We start from the raw sequence: 23,815 nt of genomic DNA, 5'->3' as shown, positions 1-23,815 counted from the left end.
CTCGATAGGTAGTCTAGGCCAATCTAGGTTCTCGGGCATCCATGCAAACAACCTCCGCCTAGCCGAGAATGGCCGTAGCGAGGCTGACATAAAGGCCATGTCGTATGAGATGCATAGATAGTGGGAAATATCCTAAATTCACCTACTGGGAGGAATATCTCATCCCCGGAGGTTCAATAAAATTCAGGGCCATCTGTGAGGAAGAGGGTGGGGCGGCGCCGAAGAGGACGAGACTCGGAGCATCCGGGCACTACAGTAGCAACAATGGCTCACAGTCTATCGACCTCAACGAAGGGGTTGAGGAGGAGCCCTCCGCCACACTTGGCCACCGCCGACGTCCACTCGGCCAGCAGTCCAGCCTCTGGGATGCCAGAGCCGGTTCTTCTGCTTCTGGATCCCGCACGAGAATGTCTTCCCAGGCGGAGGTGTCTGGTAACTTGATGCTTCAGCGGCAGAAGCAGCTGATCGAGGTCTTGGGACGTTACTCCAGCGAGACCAACCCGATGGTTAGGCGAACGTACGAGGCCCTCATAAAGCCGCTGAAGGGCCAGCTGGGATTGCCCACCTCTGACGATGAGGCGGAGGATGCTGGGGATGCAGGTGTTGCGGAGGATTCTGATGATGACACCGAGTGAGCCGCCGGTGTTTTTATGTAATTTTCGTTGTATAATTTTCTAAAATTTATAAAACGGAGATTTGGTTTTATTTTTTTAATGAATTATTTATTATTTTTTTTACAATTAATTTAGTTCTAATCTAATTAAAGTATACCAACAATTAAAAAAAATGTGAGGCGTGGTAGGACGTGGCTAAACAAGTTTTTTATGGCAGAGACATGACTGTGATGACTAGGCGGACAAGTTTTTTTTTTGGCTGTGGATCTGCTATTCCACTATTGTGGAGACCCTAGCCTCCCATGCAATGTGATGGTTTGAAATTGATCAAGATAGATATTCCCTTGACATGGAGTTAGAATAAATCTTAGTTGCTTGTCTCTACTTAATTTGATTCTTCCTTTCCAAGATGGTAGCATTTGTTTTGCTTCCATCTTGAGGGGAGTGTTGAAATTAAAAATAAAAATATAATTAATTGATATTGTTTTCCTTTATTAATATTTAGCATTTTATTTGTTTGTATTTGTGTCTATATATAAGGCCTTCTTTTTATTTTGCAATTAACTTTTGCCAAAATGTAGTCATTAATGAAAATTTCCCTTTCTTACTCTCCTCTTTGTCGACGGTTTCTCCCAATTTCCATGACGGTTTTCTCCATCACCTACAATGGAGTTTTCTTCACCCATTTCAATTCTTCATTTTTCACAGATAGAAAGGGACGACTTACTTAGCGGAAGTATGTATGGTGCAGAAAGATAAACCAAAAACTAGTGTTAACACCCGTGCTATGCACGGGCCATAAGAATTTCAAATATGAATACATTATATAACGAATATATAGAAAATAAAAATTCAAAGCAATGTGAAGATTTACAAAAACAAAAATAGTACTTATCTAGCCTCATTTTAAATAAAGAATTTACTACTCCCTAGTGAATGAAAATTTCTAATTCATCATATGATTTTATACAATTTTATCTTATGATCTAAATGAAGAAAAACAATAAAATTATGGACAAAGATAAGACGTGACACTAATGATCAAACAATATGATTTAATTTGAGTAAGATATATCAATAAAGAATACTCCCTCCGTCCCGCTACAAGTGAGACGCTCTAAATCGGACGTTATTTTGTAAAATAATAATAAATAGTTAGAGCAGAGATAAAGTAAAGTAAGTAAAATAATAATGCATATACGACTCTCTTCTATACTATTATCTCTCTTATTTTACTTTATTTCTACTTTAACTATTTATTATTATCTTCGCAAAACGACGGCCAGAAAGAAACGCCTTACTTGTAGTGAGACAGAGGGAGTATATGTTTGAGAAAAGATCAAAGAGTAAAAATCAAATTATCGGAATAAACAATGTACTGAACAAATGTGATCAACAAAATATAAATATTCATATATAGGAACAAAAACTTAGAAAACAACAATAAACCAATAGTTCATAAGTTCAGAAAAAATTCTTTGAGAACAACAGTAACAGTGGAATCGCCTCTACTATTATCATCATCTTTACAAACCAAAATATTTAGACCTGCACGACTCGTAACTCGTGACTCAAAGATATTATTCTATTATTGATCTCATTCTTCGTATCGTAAATGTACAACTGAGCAAACATTAAGGGCAACCATCTTATGGCAACAAACTACCCATTAGGTGGTAATTTTGGCCTGCAAACGAAAAATAGGTGGAGGACGGCCAATGTTCATTCTATTATCAACTTTACCTCCCGTTGAGGTAAAGCCAAACATCGAATTATATGAAAGTAAATTACAAAAGACGAACAAATGATACTATCATGCACAATACATGAAGTAGTTTGATAAGAACAACATCACTTGAAGTTATTGAACTTTGAACGATACACCAACGTTAGCTACAAACAAAAATTTAGTAATTTAAAACACAGCAAAATACGATTCAAGATATAATTAAATATTTACCATAATTTTTTTTAATAAAATGAACATAATAATTAAACATATTTACTTCTCAAATTATTTTTCTTTTATATAAATACACTAAATAAAACAGGCCCAAAAAAAATGATTATATACCCAAAAGATATTATACTCCAGCCCAAATTAAGTAAAAGCCATAGTCCAAAGATTTTTTAAATAAAAATCTCAAACATAACAGCCCAAATTAATTATAAGAATAACCCAAATATGAAAAACTAACCGCCTTGAAACAATTCAAAGTGGCCCAAACGTGTTAATCCAATATCCAATTATCCCAAAACCATGATCACATTAATTTACTTAACCTAATGGCCTGTAATTGTGATTAAAAATAATTTAGCCCGCAGGGGCGTAGCGCAGTTGGCAACGGAGGGGCAGATTTTGCTGCAATGATTAAAAATAATTTAAACATATAGTACTAATTAAATAAAATACATGCATAGAATTAAAAAAAACAATCGACCCCAAATGAAAACCCCACCCCGCTCCCATTCCCGTCGCCGCCCTCTTCCCCCACCACTGCAACCACGCCTTCCGCCACACCACACCGCTGCACATCATCAATCCACAAAGGTCGCCTAAACGGCTACCCAATTAGCCCTATTATGCTTTTAGAACTGACTTCCAAAACTCGAAACTTTGGAAACGTGTAGAGCAAAAGATTTGGTTCGGCGGCCTCGACGAGCGGAGAACGACGGAAGCGATGGACATTCCGGCGAAAACGGGCAATAAGCGACGGCAATCAACGCGAAAGGTAATCCAAAACTCTATTCCCACCCTAGAAAATTTGTTTTTCTACACGATTTCTAACAATTTGCTAAAAACCTTAGCAGATATGAGGCAACTAATTAAGCGATCGAGTGTCGATGAAGGAGTTGGAACATCCAATGGAAGAACAAAGCAACAGATAGCTCTAAACGGCGAAAGGTAAATTAAAATCCCTTTCCCAGACTTAGAAAAATATTTTTTCTACATGATTGTCACATATTGGTGAAGACCCTAACAGATCTGAGGAAAAAATCGGAAGGACTCATGCTTGGGTTTAAACTCCCGAATGAAAAACGGATATCATATCAAAGTAGACAAAAAATCAATTATTTTTTAAATGCATGTTTAAAAATTAAACAGAACAACTTCAAAAATGGAAAAAAATCATATATGTGTCAAACTTCTAGTCAAAATAGAGCACTTAAACAATTGCTATGCCATTCTTCCAAATGTTGAACACAAAATTGTTGTCTACAGAAAATTCCAGAGCTAAGAACTCAAAATAAAACTGTTTGAGATACAAAGCATGCCAAGAACTTCATGAAATAAGGAGATGAGTACCTGAATTTGAATTAGTTAACTACTCAAATGGTAAACTCCTAAGTATTACAGAATTTTTTAATGTCTTCATTGTTGCAGGGTCTGTATTGAATCAATAAATAGATTATAGGATAAACAAGAAGGTTATCAGAATTAAAACCTAAGAAAAAAGTGAGAGACAATTGATAATGGGAAATAAGCGGATAAGTACATAAAATTGAATGAGATAACTGTTCCTGTGCAAAGAACTTAAGTATACAGAGTTCTTTAACTTCTTTCATTGGTACAAAGTAATACAGATGTCTTTAGCTATTTTCCATTTATTCTGTTAGTAATTTGTAAATGGTATCCTTTGAAGCTCCTTCTCTCTGATGCTTTTCATCAGTCACATTTGGATGAAATAAAGTGGATCATGTGTCTAAAACCAGGACTCTACATGTACTGTTATCTCATAATTAAGTTTTAAAACTGAATATAAACCAATATGGAATTTCAGTTTATCCAACAACTGAGTAACCTAAAAAATTCAATCTAGGAATAAACATCATTTTACTTAGTGTTGTGATCATATACCTGTCGATCAGAGATTAAATATTTTATGTAGACTTTGAATTAAACTATGAGAAACAATTGGACATAAAGAAAAAAACACTTCAAATTTAGATAGAGAACCAATTAAACTATGAGAACCAACTGGATTCCATTTATGCTACACAATTGTGTGTCCGTTTGTTTCTTTAAATTCTGTAATTCTTATTCTGATTCAGCTGTTTGATTATGAATTTCAGGCAGTTAGGTTAATTTGTTAATGAGAAACATTGATAAACATGGAATGAGCGGATAGAAACTTCAAACACTCCAAAAAAAAGGTTAGTGTTTGAGACTGAGACTTTAAATGGAAATTTAATAGTTTTTATATTATATACTGTACATATTCTCATTGATTTAGACACATTCTTTTGAGGTGAAAAAACTAAAATTAAGTGCATGTAGTGACTGAGTTCATTATTTGAAAATCTGCAGGAGAGAAGAAACAAAAGTTAGTTAACTGCAGTTAGTAACTGAGATAAAATAGAACTGGTGTCATTAAATGGAGTACATTCTTAAGCACATAAGCTGAATTAAAAACTGCATAATTAGAAATATATGGATTACAGTGCACTGGACACAATTCATTTAACTAAGGTAAGTAGACCAAAAATAGCTCATATCATGTTGAGCCAATAAAACAGTAATCTTCATCAAGATAAACTTAGCATTGTACTGCCTGCCAAAAACTCAAATGTAGGAAATCAAGGAACAGAAACACCTAAAATGAGTCCATGACTAATCTTCTTTACTGACTTTTTGAAGCTTGTTCTTCTGAGAGCAACAACATCATCACGACAATTAAATTCATCTTCCAGGCATATCTTAACAGAGCCTTCAATGTTGCATCCATGATGAATCTCATTAGTTACACTTGACAAATCTGGTGTAACAAAACCTTTCTGAGACACCTGAATAATAGAAAATATAAGAAATTTAATAGAGATAATCAACATAAATAAAATGACAGTAATATAAGGGAATTAACCATTACAAAATATAATTACCTCTGGGAGGACCCCAAAATGAGGTATATTGACACACCTAATATTGTTAACTGATTGTGAACCAAGGTTTTGAGGTATATACTTCTCAACTACATGAGGTATATTGCACACCTAATTCACAGTATATAGATAAGACTTGTATTATCAACAATATTGACAATAAATCTATACCTAAATAAGAAAATGTTTTAAAACATATAACTGATCAAACATTTAACTGATAATTAAAATACTCATAATTGAAAAAGTCTTAAGATTATCATACTCTGATCTTTGGTCCAACCTGACCCAAAGATCCTTGCTGAATAAATCTCCGATCACCTACAATTCTATATAAAAAATCATCCAAAATCAGTTGGGAATAAGATGATAAAATCACTATAAAGCTGTACAAATAATTTGAAAGTAACAACTGTAAGGAATTAATTACAAGCAATAACTTATACCTTTTCCTAAAATCTGTAACTACATCCAAGTCAACATTAATCAGAACCTTTGATGCTTGAAAATGTGTAGATATTCTCATCTCACCTAACAAAATAGACAAAAAAACCAAAAACTGAGAATTTACAGTAGATAAATATCACAAAATAAATTCAATACAGAAATAGCAATTGAGAAACAGGAAGAATGAAGAAGATTCAATAAAGGGGAATGCATATAAGAATTTGATAATAAACTTAACCAAGTTTGTGCTGCTGATTGGGTTAAGTGTTTTCAGTTGTGAGGGGTTGTTGAGTGATTATAGAAGTGTTAAGAAAGGATATTTATTGGGAAAAAATGATCAGCATTCTCTTCAAAAAAGTAATTTATGTTCCCAATGAAACATAATAATGAGAAAGACCTTCCAAATAACAAAATTAATATATACTATTAGTTAATAAGATTCTGACTAATAAAACAATTAACAACTAATATGCAAAAGTTTAATAGGAACTTTTTTTTAATTAATATTAAGATAGAATTAAAATTACATAATCGCATTGGTCAGATTAGGCCCAGATTTTTTCATAAGTTTACAGTCAACAACTTTATATAAGGCCAATTTCACTTATTCTATTATTCACCTATTACTATATATAGGTGGTTGCTTGAGTCAATAAAAATAAACAAAACCCTAAAGAAGCTTCAGCCGCCCTTCACTCTGCAGGAAAAAGGAGAGAAAAGACTCCAAGGAAGATGAAACGGCAGAAAGGGCAAAATGATCACCCAAAGAGCACACTTGACATGTCAGACATGGGGGGCTCAAACCTATTCTACGCCATCAACAGATAACAGAATAGGTATGAAATTCGTTTGTTTTAATACTTGAAAAGAAAATGACTCTCACTTATAGGTTTTGCATCTAACTGTAATGGGTGCAGATAATTGCTAAACCTAGTCAGAATTATATCATCCATGTATAGCTCACACAATAATATGTAATTTCTACTATAAACCCTTTCCAAACTAATAAATACTCTACATGATTGTTTACAGATAATGAAGAGATTCATGATTGTGAAGGGTGCCACTACTAGAAAATTGGCTTGTAATGACACTTAAAATTGTCACTAGAAAATTACTGTGCTGACACTTCATCTATAATGGCACTTATGCAAGTGCAGCACCGGGTACCTGTAGTAAGAGGTAGTGTGTAGATAGTACATCTATGATTGCACTTTTTATGTTGAAGTGCAGTAACAATATATTATAAAGTGCAGTGAAAAGCTAGTGTGTAGATAGTACATCTATGCTGGCACTTTTTATAAAGTGTGATAAAAAAAGTGTAGTGAGAAGCAATTTTTCTAGTAGTGTGCTAACTCTATACATGAAACAAAGAGAAGGAAGAAGAGGAGGAGGATAATACAAAAGGTAAAAAAACTCATTAGTATAAAAGGGTTTTCAAATATTATGTGAACAAAGTGAGTAGATACATAGAGTTAATCTAAAATTTCATCACCTTAGTTATATAGGATATGATTTAACCTTAGTTATACATATTTTCATACTTAATCACTTTACTAATCTAGAAACTCAGTAATCTTAATTACAGTTACTTTCAGATTTAAAAACTCTAGTTACATAAATCTTAATTTATTCTTAGGTATAACATATATCAGATTTCACCACTTTACTCCTCTAGGAAATAATTTATTCTTAGGTATCACATATACCATATTTCACCACTTTACGCCTCTAGGAAATCATTAGTTAGTAACAACATAGTGAATTTTGTACCTATATGATTTGCCCTTCAGATTTAGCGACTTTATATGCTAATATTGAATCATTAGCTACATAAATGATATTGATTAGAGAATAACGTGAATAGCTTCAATTATGGATATAATGTGTGCCAAATAATCATACATGCATATACACAGTTACACACACCACAATTTGTAATTTGATTGGATATTTACAAAGTTATATATAAATGTGCATGTATAAAGGAATTAAATGCAGGTAGAAAGCGATAAAAAAGAGAAACCCAATAAATGCATGCATTGGTAACATGGAAAAGTGTGTAATAAAGTCAGACACAATAAACGCATGCTCTAGTCTTTATTTATAGATTTTATGTTTATAAACATGTTAGGTTTTAATATTCATTACTAACGTATGAACAGATTTTTCAGGGAAAATATGATTTCCAACGATGAATGTACAATAAGTACACTTTGGAAGAAATCACTTGCAGAATACTATGAAGGTAAGATCATAATACTTGGAACGTTACACCCTTTTGGTTCAATCATAATTCAATTATACAACTGCCCTTTTGCAATTATCACTAGATTTCATTATAGATAATTTGTGTCTATAGTCATCAAAGCTTTTAAACATGAATGCTAATATATCATAAATTTTTCAGGGACAAAAGGGTATTGGAAACTGATTTATTGATCAGCGAGTGCTTTGCCAAAATATTGTAATAGAAAAGGTTTCTTTAATTAAAACCTATACAAACCTAACAAATAGAGGTTGCAGAACACGAAACACAAAAATAATCTATGCATAAAGACATATAATTACATAAGAAAAAATAACAAAATATTTACACATCAGCTGCACATTTCCCACGAAATAATCTATGCATAAAGACAAATAATTACATTAAGAAATATTAAAAAGAACAATTACACTTCAGCTGCATGTTTCCTGCCTAAAAGGGCAGCATAGTCTTTTCAACCAACTGCTAATTTTTATTAGTATAGATGGTTGTCAGTTCTCAAAATGACCAAAAGGGCAAATAAAATAGCTTCACAATTTTCCGCCAAAAAGGGTAAAAAAGTCTTTTTATTAAACTGCCACTTTAGATTATGATAGATTTGAACCATACTATTGGGCTTCGATAGGTCACGAGATTTCATAGATATCGATACATAAAAATTGGAAAAAATCAGTTTAGATTCGCTTGAAAATTTCAATTGAGTTTGGACTTTGGAGTAATTCTATATTTATAGTACTACGTCAATCATTATGTCCATCAGTTATTCAAGAATTCGATCGTATTTGTGAACAGAATCCTCGTTATTAGTCAATCAAAACAATAAGCATAGTATTAAATTAGTAGATTATTTGTAGATGAAATTTGAATAAAAAATATCGAAAACACTCAATCCTAAGAGCATCCACAATAGCGGTCGTCCGGACGGACGAGCAATCGGCTAGCGGCTCGTCCGTCGCGTTCGTCCACTATTGTAGTCGGCGAGCGGGCGACGGACGAGCGGGGAGGACGAGCGGTCGTCCGCAGTGGGTTGGCGTTAGCCGGTCGCTCGTCCGCTGTTGTGGTGACGCGACGGACGAGCGGACGGATGAATGCATTTTTCAATTTTTTTGTTTTGTTTTATTGGTTAGAGCGTCGGTTAGTCCTAGTGTCAAGCTATTATTGTACAGTGGTTAGTTCTAGTGAAATGAGATGATGTGTCTTTGGTTAGTCTGTTCAATAGTGGATGCTCTGCCTAAGGCCATCCGCAATGGCGCCTAGCGCACCGCCTAGCCGAGCGCCAGTGCTAGGCGGTCCATTGCAACCGCCCAACCATTTTCGGAATTAAAAACCGCCTAGCGCTCGACGATTTCGTGGCGCTAGGCGATGCGCTGGGCGATCCGCTCGGCGCTATTGCAACGTCCGGATCGCCTAGCGCATCGCCTAGACGATTTTTTTTTCGAAACACTATATATACGTCTTTGCACGTCATTTTCATTCGCACCACTTGTTTTAACGAGTACTCTCTCTATCTTAATTTTTGTACAAGATCAACACCGAGAAATGAAGAACAGCAACGAAAGTACTCTAGTGACGAGCGGGTCTCAAACTCCCCCGGTACTCGTGGGAGGTGAATGGGGTCCGATGCCATGGTACTATAACACGTACGTACCCGTGGCAGGGGATTATTGTACTTTTTTTTAATTATTGTACTTTTTAAAATTTTAATAGTATTATTAATGTTTCCTGTATATGTCTCGTAAATTAAATTCCGTATATTGTGTGATTGTTAATTATTTCATTTTGTATATAATTATTATTAGTGATGTGGCTAGGCTATGACTGAGCTATGTCTGGGCTATTTGCTTGTTTTGATGATGTGGCAGAAAGATTTTTAGTGATAATGATGTGGTAGAAGGAGTTTGTGTCTAGGCTATGGCTCGACTATTGCTGGGCTATTCCTATTGCGGATGCCCTAACCTCCATTAGGGCTGACAAATCGTGCGGATTGGGTCGTTATCGGGTCAACCTGATAATGACCCAACCCAATAAGGTCTAACCTGAACCCGACCTGTTAAGGAAACTGTAAATCCGAACACGAACCCGACCTGCTACCTTCAAATCCGAACACGACCCGCACCCGACACGAACCCGTTATCGACACGATATAATATGGGTTGACACGACACGATAACAACCCGAACCTGATATTACACGATTAAAACCTAATATTACACGATTAAACCTTAATTTTTAACCTAATTTACACAATTAAAATTCATTTTATACTATTTAAACCTAATTTATAAGAAATTAAAAAATTAAAGTAATATATATTTTTTTAAATAATAATAAAAATAATAATATTATTTCTTAATGGGTTACCCGTATCCAACCCGCATTCGACCCGAACCCAACCCGAAATTATCGGGTTCTTAATGGGTCAACCCGATAAGGACACGGATCCAATAAGACTTGACCCTAACCCAATAATTTCGTGCGGATTCATGTCGGATTATCGTGTCGTGTCGAAAATTGCCAGCCCTACCTCCCATGTAGTTCAACCATTATTTGATCTACGCAAATGTCCCTCAGTGGGACCGCGTCCCCACCAAAATCTCTTTGTCATCTTAAAATCAAAATTCCAATGAATCTAGACACTTATCAGAATGTTACTTAAAAAATTGTTGAATGGCCGTCACTAAATTCCGAATCTGTTTGAACAACTTACAACAAGTCAACATCACTAGCTAAAATTGACCGGCGGCGAGATGGGGCTGGCGGAGCATGATGCGACGCCGTATTTGGGGATGGTGCTTGCCTCAACGGCGCAAGTCGGCCTCATTATCATCAGCAAAAGCGCCCTTGCTTCTGGAATGACTAATTACACCTTCGTAGCTTACTCCAACGCCCTCGCCGCCCTAATCCTTCTTCCTCTATCTCTCCTCGTTCACAGGTGGAATACTTCCCTCTTTTCCTCTCACTTCTCTATTTAACTAATTGTTTTGTTTTTTTTTTCTAATTGCAGGTCATCAAACCGGCCGCCGCTGACATTCTTGATTCTCTGTGGATTTTTTTCCTTAGGTGTTCTTGGGCAAGTTTCTTGATCCCTTCCTCGCGTTTATTTCAATTAATTGAGAATGCAACCAATTTATGAAACAAAGTTCGTATTTTTATGACTCTATCCTGTTGGAAAGAAATCATGTAATTAAGACAATTGATCACAAATTGATTCTTACCATAGCTAGATTATCTCCTTACCATATGGAGGGATTGATTGTATCTATAAGAATTGTAACCCTAGCACACAATAATTGTGCAATACATTCATAGAATTACCGATCCTTAATTCTTCATGGTATCAGAGCAGGAAAAAGATCCTCGGCTCAGAAAAATCTCATCATCGCCGTGTAATACCCCTCTCGGCCTTCACCTAAAATCAAACACAATCAACCTCAACCAAAATGTCAGACGGGGCAGAAGAGAAGCCAACGACAGAATCCTCAACATTGAGGACAAACAAGAACGTTACCGTGGCGTTCAAATTGAACGGGAAGAATTACCCGTTATGGTCGCGCTTAATGAAAGTCGCGATAGGGAGCAGGAGAGGATATACGAATATCCAAGACAAGCCGCCGGAACCCGGCAGTAAGGGTTACCACGAGTGGGAGGAGACAGACCTCGTGGTCTTCTCGTGGATTATCGACAACGTCGAGCACGATATCATTGCGGATTTTGCCCACCACCAAACGGCCAAGGCGTTGTGGGATAATCTCGCAATTACGTTCGAAGGAAAGGCGGATCCGTATCAAATATACGACCTGGAGGACAAGATAACATATATGAGACAGGGAAATCTCGACGTGGAAACATATTACCGTCGCCTCCACGGATTGTGGATTAGCATTGATCGAACTCAAAAACAACCGGTCACATGCTGCGATAAAGGGATCGGGCAGTATCGACAACACGCGAATGACAAGAGGCTCATCAAATTCCTCACGGGCCTAAATCAAGAGTATGATCACATCCGACGGGAGATCCTCAAGGAACAGCCGTACCCCTCGGTCGAAGAGGCCTACGGTTGGGTGAAGAAGGAGGCGGCTCGACAACGGATCATGCCACCGGCGTCAACTCCACCCACCGGAGACCCCTCTGGCATTGGAAGTGCCGATTCGTCATCGGGGGAGATAGGCTACGGATTCAGGGCACAGAGAGATCGTCCGAACAACCGAGGGAGCCAGCAGCGTCCGCCACCAGCCGGAAACCACCACCAGACCGCAGGTAACGGAGGGAGGCCGGACAAAAGCAAACTGTGGTGCTCCCATTGCGGGAAAACCAAGCATACGAGGGAGACTTGCTTTCTCCGGGTAGGTTACCCGGAATGGTGGGATGAGAAACAGCGAGCACGAGCCCAAGGAAAGCTCGCCGCCGTCGGAGTCGCGGAAATCAGTCAGCGACAGGCCCCAAATCAGAACCGAGAAGGGGCGATCGATGGAGGAAATTCAGCCGGTAATACTCCCCAGCCAGAAATCGGCGGTGGCGGTGGTAGCAGCGGCGGCGGGAGCGGCATCCGGATCGGGAATTTTGTGGAGCGAACCAAAGCAGGGACCGAGAGCTCAAATTGGAGAAATGGCGGAGGTAAAGGGTTTGATCGAAGATCAAACCCTAATAAATCCCATCTATTATGTTTTTATCCCCATAACTCTCCCATATTACATAATAGACCCCACCATATTAAAGTAGAACCCCCAGATTCCTGTTATTTTGAAAAACCCCCCATACTTGCTAAAAATCCGAAATTGACCCCTAGAGTTGCCCAAATTAATATCCAAAACCGTTTTGCACCCTTATTAAATATTTCCGCTGCATACAACGTGCAAAATAATGATAGGATTGATAAAAGAGGTTGGATTTTTGATTGTGGAGCCACAGATACTATGACCCCTGAAAGAGCGGATTTTAGCGAGTTTAGTGAAGTCACTAAAACCTTTATTAGAACTGCAAATGGGGAGTTAATTACAGTAGCAGGGGCAGGAACCATAGAAATTTCTCCGAACCTTCGACTATCAAATTGCTTATTTGTGCCAAGCTTGTCTCAACGACTGATGTCGGTTAGTCATGTCACACGGGAACTACAGTGCACTCTTCTGATGGATCCAAATTGCTGTGTTTTGCAGGATATTCGGACGAGGAAGATCATTGGGCGTGGCACTGAGAACAGTGGACTCTACTACGTGGATGGGGTAGTTCAACATGGCAGTGCAATGCTAGCTCACGGATCTACAAGAGAAGAGGCTTGGCTGTGGCACAAAAGATTAGGACACCCTTCTTATGGTTATTTTCAACTTTTGTTTCCTAACTTTAAAATTCCTAAAGATTTTTCCTGTGAGACATGTGTTTTGGCCAAGAGCCACCGACAATCTTTTAAACCTTCGCATTCTCGTATGAAATCTATGTTTGAACTTGTGCATGCTGATGTTTGGGGCCCTGCGCCAGTTGTTGGGGGAAAGGGATTTAGATACTTTGTGACTTTTATTGATGATTGCACTAGGATGACATGAGTTTATTTCTTGAAACACAAATCTGAAGTGGTTGAAAAATTTGTCCTTTTCTTCCATATGATTCAAACTCAATTCCAAACCACCATAAAAATCCTTAGGTCCGATAATGGGAGGGAATTTGTCAACAGTGATATGTACGATTTTTTCCGGGAAAAGGGCCTTATTCATCAAACTTCGTGTGCGTATACACCCGAACAAAATGGGGTAGCCGAGAGAAAGAACAGAACAATTCTAGAAGTAACCCGAGCCATCATGATTGACTCCAAAGTCCCAGCCTTTCTTTGGCCAGAAGCCGTGGCAACGTCCATCTACCTCATAAACCGATTACCCACAAAAATCCTTCACAAAAAGACACCCCTTGACGTCCTTTCCCAACAAGCTAAAATACCCGAATCCCAGAGTCTGTCACCCAAAGTGTTTGGATGCATAGTTTATACCCATATTCCTAAACATGAACGAACAAAATTCTCTCCGTGTTCTACCAAGTGTGTCTTTGTGGGGTATGGAATCAACCAGAAGGGGTACCGTTGTTTTGACCCAAGTACCAGGAAGGTCTTCACCACCATAAACTGCACCTTCTCAGAAACCGAGTTCTTTTACACTCACCACCTTCGCAGTCAGGGGGAGCAGAATTCTGAAATTAATCATAGGGACTGTCTAAGTTGGTTTGTGTCACATCCAAGTCCTTCAATTGGGAATCCACCAGAGACTGTCGCGGTCACTGCCGCCGAACAAGCCTCCCCACCAGAGTCTCCTCAACCACCTCAAGATCAACCTCAACCGGTATCCCAGGTATCTCCTATACCACCATCTGAAGAAAATACTGTGGATAATACTAACCCTGCAGAAGAGGAAGAAGAAGATAATACCATTGATAGTGACACTGGGAGATATGTCCTCCCAAATCGAAGCACTCGAGGGATTCCTCCGAAGCGGTACTCCCCTGAGAAGATTGGTGCCAAAAGCAGATATGGGGTTGCAAATTTTGTGCAAGGGAATTTGAGCAAGATGGCTCGCGCATTTGAGGCAGCATTGTATGAGGAAGAAGAAATTCCGCAAACTGCGGAAGAAGCAATGAGGCACAAACACTGGAGAGAGGCCATGGAAACAGAAATGAAAGCATTGATGAAAAACGAGACATGGGTAAAAGACAAGCTGCCAGAAGGAGTCAAAGCCGTGGGATGTAGATGGGTGTTCACTATCAAACGGAGACCTGATGGCTCGATTGAACGATATAAGGCACGACTGGTAGCCAAGGGATACACTCAGACTTACGGAGTGGATTATGCTGAGACTTTTTCGCCGGTAGCAAAGATCAACACAGTTAGGGTGCTATTCTCAATTGCAGCCAACAGAGACTGACCACTTCATCAGTTTGACGTAACGAATGCCTTCCTACATGGGGAGCTACCTAAACCAATCTTCATGGTTCCTCCCCCAGGATTCGGAGATAACTTTCAGACTGGAGAGGTGTGCAAGCTGCGAAAGACATTGTACGGACTGAAGCAATCTCCGAGGGCCTGGTTCAGTCGTTTCACTGAAGTGATGAAGAAGTATGATTACCGACAGAGCAACTCGGATCACACGTTGTTCATCAAGAAGAAGAAAGGCAAAATCACGTGTCTTATCGTCTATGTGGACGACATGATTATCACTGGAGACGACGAAGGAGAAATCCGGGAATTAAGAAAGAACCTGTTCAAAGAGTTTGAGATGAAGGATCTAGGTCTTCTCAAATACTTTCTAGGAATTGAAGTCCTAAGATCAAAAAGGGGAATCTTCATAAATCAGAGGAAATACATCCTTGATTTGCTAGCAGAAGTGGGAATGATAGACTGCAAGCCAGCAGACACGCCAATGATACAGAATCACGGATTGCAGATAGTAGAAGGAGCCAAACTCACAGACAGGGGGAGATATCAAAGGCTAGTAGGTAAGCTCATTTACCTAGCTCATACTAGACCTGACATAGCATATGCTGTGGGAGTAGTAAGCCAGTTCATGCACTCACCACAAGAGGATCATTGGGAAGCTGCTCTCAGAATTGTACGCTATTTGAAGGGTACAGCGGAGCATGGGGTCTTGTTCGAAAAACATGGACACTTGGACATTAGTGGCTTCACTGATGCAGATTGGGCTGGAAACCCGAATGACCGAAAATCCACGGCAGGGTACTTTACGCTGGTTGGAGGAAACCTTGTCACTTGGAGGAGCAAGAAGCAGAAAGTGGTCGCTCTCTCTAGCGCAGAAGCTGAGTTTCGTGGAATCAAAAGTGGCCATACGGAGCTCTTGTGGCTAAGGAAGCTCATGACAGAGCTTGATTTGTACGTGTCGAAACCGTGTAGATTATTCTGCGACAACAAAGCCGCGATCAGCATCTCCGAGAATCCAGTCCAGCATGACAGGACTAAGCATGTGGAAGTAGATAGACACTTCATCAAGGAGAAAATTGAAACCCGAATTGTCGAGTTTCCATATGTGAAGTCAGAAGATCAGCTAGCAGACATTCTAACCAAGGCAGTAAACTCCAAATCATTCAAAGGAGTACTGAGCAAGTTAAGGATCGGGAATCCCGTTACTTAACTTGAGGGGGAGTGTTGGAAAGAAATCATGTAATTAAGACAATTGATCACAAATTGATTCTTACCATAGCTAGATTATCTCCATACCATATGGAGGGATTGATTGTATCTATAAGAATTGTAACCCTAGCACACAATAATTGTGCAATACATTCATAGAATTACCGATCCTTAATTCTTCATATCCAATTGGGAGAACATGATGTTGTAATGTGGCTTTTGCTTTTGCATCTCTGTTTTAATTTCTGATTAAGTTCTTGCACCATTGAGTGTGTGCATTGATGAATTTGGGGGAATATCTTGATTTGTTTTTATTCAATGTGTTTTATGTAATAACATTGCAGATGTTTGGCTCAGCTGACTGGATACACTGGAATCAGTTACACTTCTGCTGAATTCGCCTCAGCAATGTTGAATCTCATTCCTGGATTCACCTTCGTGCTTGCTGTCGTATTCAGGTACTTGATTTCATGGCAAACCTCGTGCTTACATCGCCCAGTGGCTTTTCTTTCATGATAGGGATTGGCAATTGCATAAACTTTGATTGTATTGTGTTTAGGATGGAAGTGCTAAACTGTAGGAATTCGAGTTTTCTAGCAAAAGCGTTGGGAACGGTCGTCTCCATTTCTGGCGCCTTTGTTGTCACTCTGTACAAAGGCCCTGAGATCCTAACTTATCTATCGTCTCCTAAGTTGCATTACGAGTATATTGGTGTAGTAGCAGCACAGTCAAGCTGGATTATCGGAGGGTTATTCCTTGCTGCAGACTGTGTCGTAGCTTCAGCCTACATAATTGTACAGGTATAACTACACAGATGGCAATGAAGCATGAAGAGAACAAGACGAGCTACGAATGGAATCTTTTCATATTTTTATTGCTTATGCAGGCCTCGATTCTTAAGAAATACCCGGCAGAGCTGGTTATAGTATTCTTTTACTGCTTCTTTGCTGCCGTTCTGTCGACATTCGTGTCTCTTATTACTGATCGGGACCTTAGTGCTTGGTCGTTGCAGCCTAATATCAGACTGATTGCTGTTCTGTATTCGGTAGGTGAATAGCTGAGCTGGTTTATAATTTCTATCTCAAATTCTCAATGTTAGGCAATGCATTAGATGGAGATCAGTTAGTTACATTGAATATAAAGTCAGGAAAATCACCTTTTTAGTATTTGGCTGTATAATTTATACAACCCTTCTTCTCCGTAGGGAATATTTGGTTCTGCATTCCAAGTCGGTGTAACTGCATGGTGTCTGCACAAAAAGGGTCCTCTATTCGTTGCAATGTTTCATCCGTTGGGAATTGTGATATCTGCTGTTCTCGGTGTTATCTTCCTGGGCGACATACTGTATCTGGGAAGGTGAGGTTTGTGCACTTTGTTTAGATAGCTCTGAAATTTTTGAATTTGCACAAAAGCTTGGGTTCTTTTATGGGCTGTTGTTTTTCTTGTTTTTGTTTATATATTTGGTTTTTATACAGTTTGTTGGGGTCAATTATCATAGTTATCGGGTTCTACTCGGTGATGTGGGGAAAGGCAAAAGAATTAAAGGTGATTGACAACAACACAACAAATAGTCAGAAGGCCCCTCTTCTGCCCATTGAGAATGAGCGGACGACGTCGATAGACAGATCATGATGCCATTCACTTACTAATATAAGGAGGTAATTTGTTTCTCTCTCTTGCGAGGGAAGTCTACAAAAAATCATTTTCTAGGTTAAAGAGATAGGTTTTTCAACTCCCGCCTCAACACGTTGCTCAATGATCATATCTCTATATTTTCTTCCATTTATTTATTTTGCCTGCCTTTATAAACTAAGTGGTACTGAAAAATGTTCAAGAATCTGTTGGAGCTTTCTGCACAGCTTATTATCGTCTGAAAAGTCAGTCGGATTTGGGTAAAGGAATGATGATCTAAGACCGATTATAGTAACTTCAGTAGTGTATTTTTAGGCAAAATGCGTTAGAATAACTGAAGTTTGATCAACACGATTACTGAGATGCGTGATTTATCAGGACTTATGTTCTTATAGAATGCTAAGAGTCTACTTTCTTCATACCATCAAGAAAATTTTGCTTCAACACGCTGTTCCTTGAGGAGGGTATAAAGCTGTTCATTTAGGTATCACAGGAGCCGCATCCATTTTTCTACCCTTTCTTGTAGAGTTGAACAACCCAGAGCTGGAGAAGTCGATGTACATGTTCGATAACCATCTTTCCTTTCACATGCATGCCTGTTCATCATATAGTAAATGATTTTCTCTTGTACAATGTCAAATCTCTCTCTCTCTCTCTCTCTCTCTCTCTCTCTCTCTCTCTTCGTTGAATATTCGTTGATGTTCGCTCATCTTGTTCTACACTATGAGTATATTTGGTGAATAACTGACCTGTCTTGGCTGCAGGTGAGACATTGTCTAAACATGGGAAGCATGGTCTTCAAACTCTTTGTTTTGATTGGGATCCAAATCTTGTATATTATTGTTAAAATGGCACTACGCTGTACACACATTAATTGTTATTGGTGGTGGGAAGTTTTTATCTCTGTAAAATGTGTACAAATTGAATTTTCATCTTCTGAAATATACATGTATTAGTATTGCCTGGGGTATTTTTCCTACAGGTTTTTATGGTATTATGCTCTGTTTTATGACTCTTATTTATTACTGTATTAGATGTCTTGTAATGGTTTCATTTAGTTGCTCGAGTTTAATGAAAAATAACTAAAATGTCATAACATGTAGTAATCAATATGTCCTGTAATAGATTTCTCATTTTAAGAAAATGTTTTTGTATTTTTGTATGTTAAGTAGCGAGAGAAAATATATTTTTATAAATTGACGTGCGAGGGAGCTTTTTTTCAAAAAAGAAAATGGTACTCCTTCTATCTCAGCTAAGTGACACACTTTCTTTTTTAATTTGTCACAAATAAGATGACACAATGTCTATTTTTGGTAACTTTCTCTCTCAAATTAATACACCCAACCATTTTTTCTCACCCTAATTAAAAGTATTCAACTCTCTTTCTCTCTTTATTTAATACTTACACTCACCTTTTCTCTCTTCCATTAAAAACATTAACCAACAACTCCTAAAATCTTGTACCGACTAAGAAATGTGTCGTTAGCTGAAGGAGGCTAGGGAATTAGACAAGTAGTATAAATTTTGTAGGATAAACTAAAAGTTAAAGTATGACATTTACTTTGGGACATGGAGATTATGTTTTACTTTTCGAAAGTTTAATATTACTTTAACAAATTTTTTACAAGTTTTAATTTAATATTTTATTAATATATTAAATAAATAATAAGTATTGTAGTATTAATCTATCTCTGTTACTCGTTTCTCCCCATAAAAATAATAATTTTTGTATATTATAATTACAACAGTATTTATTCAATAGAACAATAACATATGCTCAAAATAACAATACATTTTAATGCTCCCTCGATTCCTAAAGAGTATGCACTATTTCCTTTTTCGTCCGTCCCCAAAGAGTTTGAACATACCAATTTTGGAAACTATACTCTCTCTAATGAGGTGAGACTTATTCTCCACTAACAATACTTAAAAAACTTTCTTTATCTATCTCTCTCTTACTTTATCAATAATGCATTAAAACTCATGTCAAACTCAAAGTTCATTCTCTTTGGGGATGGAGGGAGTAGTTAGATCCAAAATTTTATTAACAAGAAGAATGACTTATATTCGTAAACCATTAGCTTTAATTTATTAAAAATAATACTCTCTCTGTCCGCGAATAGGCGTCCTGTTTTTTCATTTTGGTCCGTCCGCGAATAGGAGTCACGGTCATAATTATTATAAATGGTAAAGAGGTCCCATATTCCACTTACTCACTCCACTCCTATATCATTCAAAACTAATATATACAAGTGTGACTCATATTCCAGTAACTTTCTTTCACTCACTTTTCTTAACATTTCTTAAAACTCGTGTTGGATAGGAATGAGACTCTCATTCGCGAACGAAGACAATAATAATTTTTATCAATAAAATAAACTACAGTAGATTTTTACGAGGGTGGGGAGAGAATTTGATTTATTCTTTGCATACTTAAATTTTAATAATAAAACTAGTATCACAACCTATTGAACTTTCTCCGTACAAAATTAAAAATATAAATTAAATAAAGTATAATACTGCAGTATAAAATTTTTAAATCACTAATTATACAATACAAACCAATGACCTCAATTACGAAGCAATTATGCTACTAATAAATTTTGGTAATGTTGATAAATTAAAATAGCTTTCCATGTTGTCTTATGGATTTTTAATAATGTTGAAATATTATCCTATATTTATGTTTGAATTGATTACATTGTTCATCCATCCATTTAATTACTAATCATATATATAACATGCCATAATTTCAGTAATAGAAAATCGATTAACAATAGAAAATTAATCAACTTCATTAATAAAAAACAATAAATTAAAATACAACCAAGAAATAGAATCCTGAATCATTTATGCTCATGCAGCTCTGGTCCACCGCCCATCATCGGCCTCCGTCTATCTCCAATAGCCTTCATCTTCTCCACTCATCATCTCCAACACTTTCATCGTCTTGCGTCGACACCATCTTCTCCATCAGACCAGTTTCTTCTCATATGTAGATAAGAACTTCAAACAAATGTCAACTACATACCCCATATTGCAATTTTGAGAAATATTTTCATTCATGAATAATGCAAACACAACATTGCGTTTGTACTATAAAATTTCATAAAATACTTACCAATTTCAAAATCAAATTTGGTAAGGGGAATACTTCCATGATTTCAACCTTTGATTGATAAAGTTATGGTAGTTTGTCGATTAAGAGAGATTAGTTCCATTTTCATGGTTTCAACTATCCTTTCTGGTATGGACACTACAACAAATATTAGTAACCTAATAATCACACAAAATGAATGCGTAAAGTAGTTAAATATAAAAAGATACTTCCTCCGTCCCACAAAGGATGTCACACTTGTGGGACGACACAAGATTTTAGGAGGTTTTGTTTTGTGTGTTAAATGGAGAGAGAAAATATAATTTTTATATTCATGTGAGGGGGAACTTTTTCAAAAATGAAAACGTGACATCTTTTGTGGAACAAACTAAAAAGGAAAGTGTGACATCTATTATGGGACATAGGGAGTAATATTGTTAAAAACAAGAACCATACTGGAAATAAATATTTTTTGCAGAAAATTCAGTGATGCAATAGATTATAGTTGAAGGTAATAGGAAAGTGAGTAATAAGCTAGCAAATGATATATATATTATATATATATATATATATATAGAGTCGTGATCATATGATAACCCCTAAATATCGTAATAACCCTATAACCAAATCTGGACCACACATATTTCTAATCATGCGGTTGAGATTCAAACTTAGATTTACTTCATAAAAAAAAGCGCGGGGGTAAAACTGTCATTTCTCTCATTTAATTTCTGAATTTTGCCAAATATCACGTAAAATGATAAAATGATAGGTTTATTGCATAGAATGATAGTTTTGAGATTCAAACTTAGATTTACTTCATAAAAAAAGCGCGGGGGTAAAACTGTCATTTCCCTTATTTAATTTCTGAATTTCGCCAAATATCACGTAAAATGATAAAATGATAAAATGATAGGTTTATTGTATAGAATGATAGTTTTTCCGGATAGAATGATACTCTGAGTTGATAAAATTATACTTTTGACTAACTGATAAAATGATAAAATGATAGGTTTATTGCGTAGAATGATAGTTTTGCCGGATAGAATGATACTCTGAGTTGATAAAATGATACTTTTGACTGACTGATAAAATGATAGGTTTATTGCATAGAATGATAGTTTTGCCGGATAGAATGATACTCTGAGTTGATAAAATGATACTTTTGACTGACTGATAAATGATAAAATGATAAAATGATAGGTTTATTGCATAGAATGATAGTTTTGGCGGATAGAATGATACTCTGAGTTGATAAAATGATACTTTTAGCTTATAAATGTTAGGTTTACTGCATAAAATGATAGTTTTGCCGGATAGAATGATACTTTCAGCCGATAGAATAATAGTTTTGCCGGCTAGAATGATACTTTCAGCCGATAGAATGATAGGTATTTTTGGTGTATAAAATGACATTTTTGTTTAATAAAATGATACTTTTACCTGATAAAATGATAATCTAAGCGGATAAAATTACAGAAACCTTATAAAAAAGATAGTTTTTCCGGATAGAATGATACTTTGAATTGATAAAATGATACTTTTAGCTTATAAATGTTAGGTTTACAGCATAAAATGATAGTTTTGCCGGATAGAATGATACTTTCAGCCGATAGAATGATAGTTTTGCCGGGTAGAATGATACTTTCAGCCGATAGAATGATACGTATTTTTGGTGTATAAAATGACATTTTTGTTTAATAAAATGATACTTTTACCTGATAAAATGATAATCTAAGCGGATAAAATGACATTAACCTTATAAAAATGATACTCTGAGTTGATAAAATGATACGTTTACTACTTTGTAGGTTTGTATATTATGTATTGTGCCGATTATATTAGGTTTATTGCATAGAATGATAGTTTTTCCGGATAGAATGACACTCTGAGTTGATAAAATGATACTTTTGACTGACTGATAAAATGATATATGTTAGGTTTATTGCATAAAATGATAGTTTTGCCGGATAGAATGATACTCTGAGTTGATAAATGATACTTTTGACTGATTGATAAAATGATAAAATGAAAAATGATAGGTTTATTGTATAGAATGATAGTTTTGCCGGATAGAATGATACTCTGAGTTGATAAAATGATACTTTTGACTGACTGATAAAATGATAAAATGATAAAATGATATATGTTAGGTTTATTGCATAGAGTGATAGTTTTGCCGGATAGAATGATACTCTGAGTTGATAAAATGATACTTTTGACTGACTGATAAAATGATATGTGTAGGGCTTATTATTGAATAAACACGGTTGATTAAGTTTCAATAACTGATGAGTGCGCAGCTAGTGTGTACTACATGGTGGAGACTCTTTAAGAATCCCTCCATGTTATCGATTTGGATATTCGACGCTCTCATGTGACCTGCCTTTCATGGATCACATGCCACTGCGATTTTGGAGGAAGTCGGTAGAAGTAGTGACACTGAATTTGTTACTACTACTACTACATGTTGTGGCATTTGTAATTGCATAGTTTGAGAAGATTTGTTGTCGTGCAGTGGACCGTAGCCAAGGGACAATTGATCGAGCTAAAGCTTGCCGGTATAATGTGCATCGGTCGCTAGACTACGTAGCCGCGCCCCACCGGTACAAATATTTTCATTTGTTTGTTCAAATTTTTGTGTTACTATTAATCTTTTTTTCTTTTTTTGCACCTTTATTTTGTGGCCTCACTATTTTTTTTTCAAATGTTCTATTCTTTTAACGTCTTGGTGAATCGGGAAGTATTGCACT

At 36.7% G+C, this 23,815-nt stretch overlaps 2 protein-coding genes and 1 long non-coding RNA gene across 13 annotated transcripts; all 3 read left to right on the top strand.

Annotated features, from left to right (window-relative positions):
• The first annotated feature begins 3,046 nt into the window (after window positions 1–3,046).
• LOC121757951 lies at window positions 3,047–10,250 on the top strand. Of its 11 annotated transcripts, none has more exons than XR_006041279.1 (7): window positions 3,047–3,346; window positions 3,426–3,519; window positions 4,689–4,769; window positions 6,579–6,778; window positions 6,975–7,124; window positions 8,117–8,190; window positions 9,737–10,250. It is a non-coding gene; the product is annotated as an uncharacterized LOC121757951 (long non-coding RNA). The 11 variants fall into 11 exon arrangements; XR_006041278.1 differs by having other exon boundaries at window positions 8,108–8,190; XR_006041274.1 differs by having other exon boundaries at window positions 6,975–7,349; window positions 8,108–8,190.
• A 460-nt stretch (window positions 10,251–10,710) lies between these two features.
• LOC121758781 (WAT1-related protein At3g28050-like) lies at window positions 10,711–18,959 on the top strand. The gene is made up of 8 exons (XM_042154174.1): window positions 10,711–11,143; window positions 11,216–11,281; window positions 16,678–16,791; window positions 16,893–17,133; window positions 17,220–17,378; window positions 17,538–17,689; window positions 17,809–17,991; window positions 18,730–18,959. The coding sequence occupies exons 1-7, from the start codon at window positions 10,959–10,961 to the stop codon at window positions 17,963–17,965; spliced, it is 1,074 nt and encodes a 357-aa protein (XP_042010108.1). The 5' UTR covers window positions 10,711–10,958; the 3' UTR covers window positions 17,966–17,991; window positions 18,730–18,959.
• Window positions 11,288–13,524, top strand: LOC121758780. The gene is made up of 2 exons (XM_042154173.1): window positions 11,288–12,828; window positions 13,368–13,524. The coding sequence occupies exons 1-2, from the start codon at window positions 11,652–11,654 to the stop codon at window positions 13,403–13,405; spliced, it is 1,215 nt and encodes a 404-aa protein (XP_042010107.1). The 5' UTR covers window positions 11,288–11,651; the 3' UTR covers window positions 13,406–13,524.
• Window positions 18,960–23,815: the final 4,856 nt, after the last annotated feature.

This window comes from Salvia splendens, chromosome 12, assembly GCF_004379255.2.
Source record: "Salvia splendens isolate huo1 chromosome 12, SspV2, whole genome shotgun sequence".
NCBI classification, from domain to species: Eukaryota; Viridiplantae; Streptophyta; class Magnoliopsida; order Lamiales; family Lamiaceae; genus Salvia; species Salvia splendens.
This window is presented reverse-complemented; position numbering and strand designations above follow the sequence as displayed.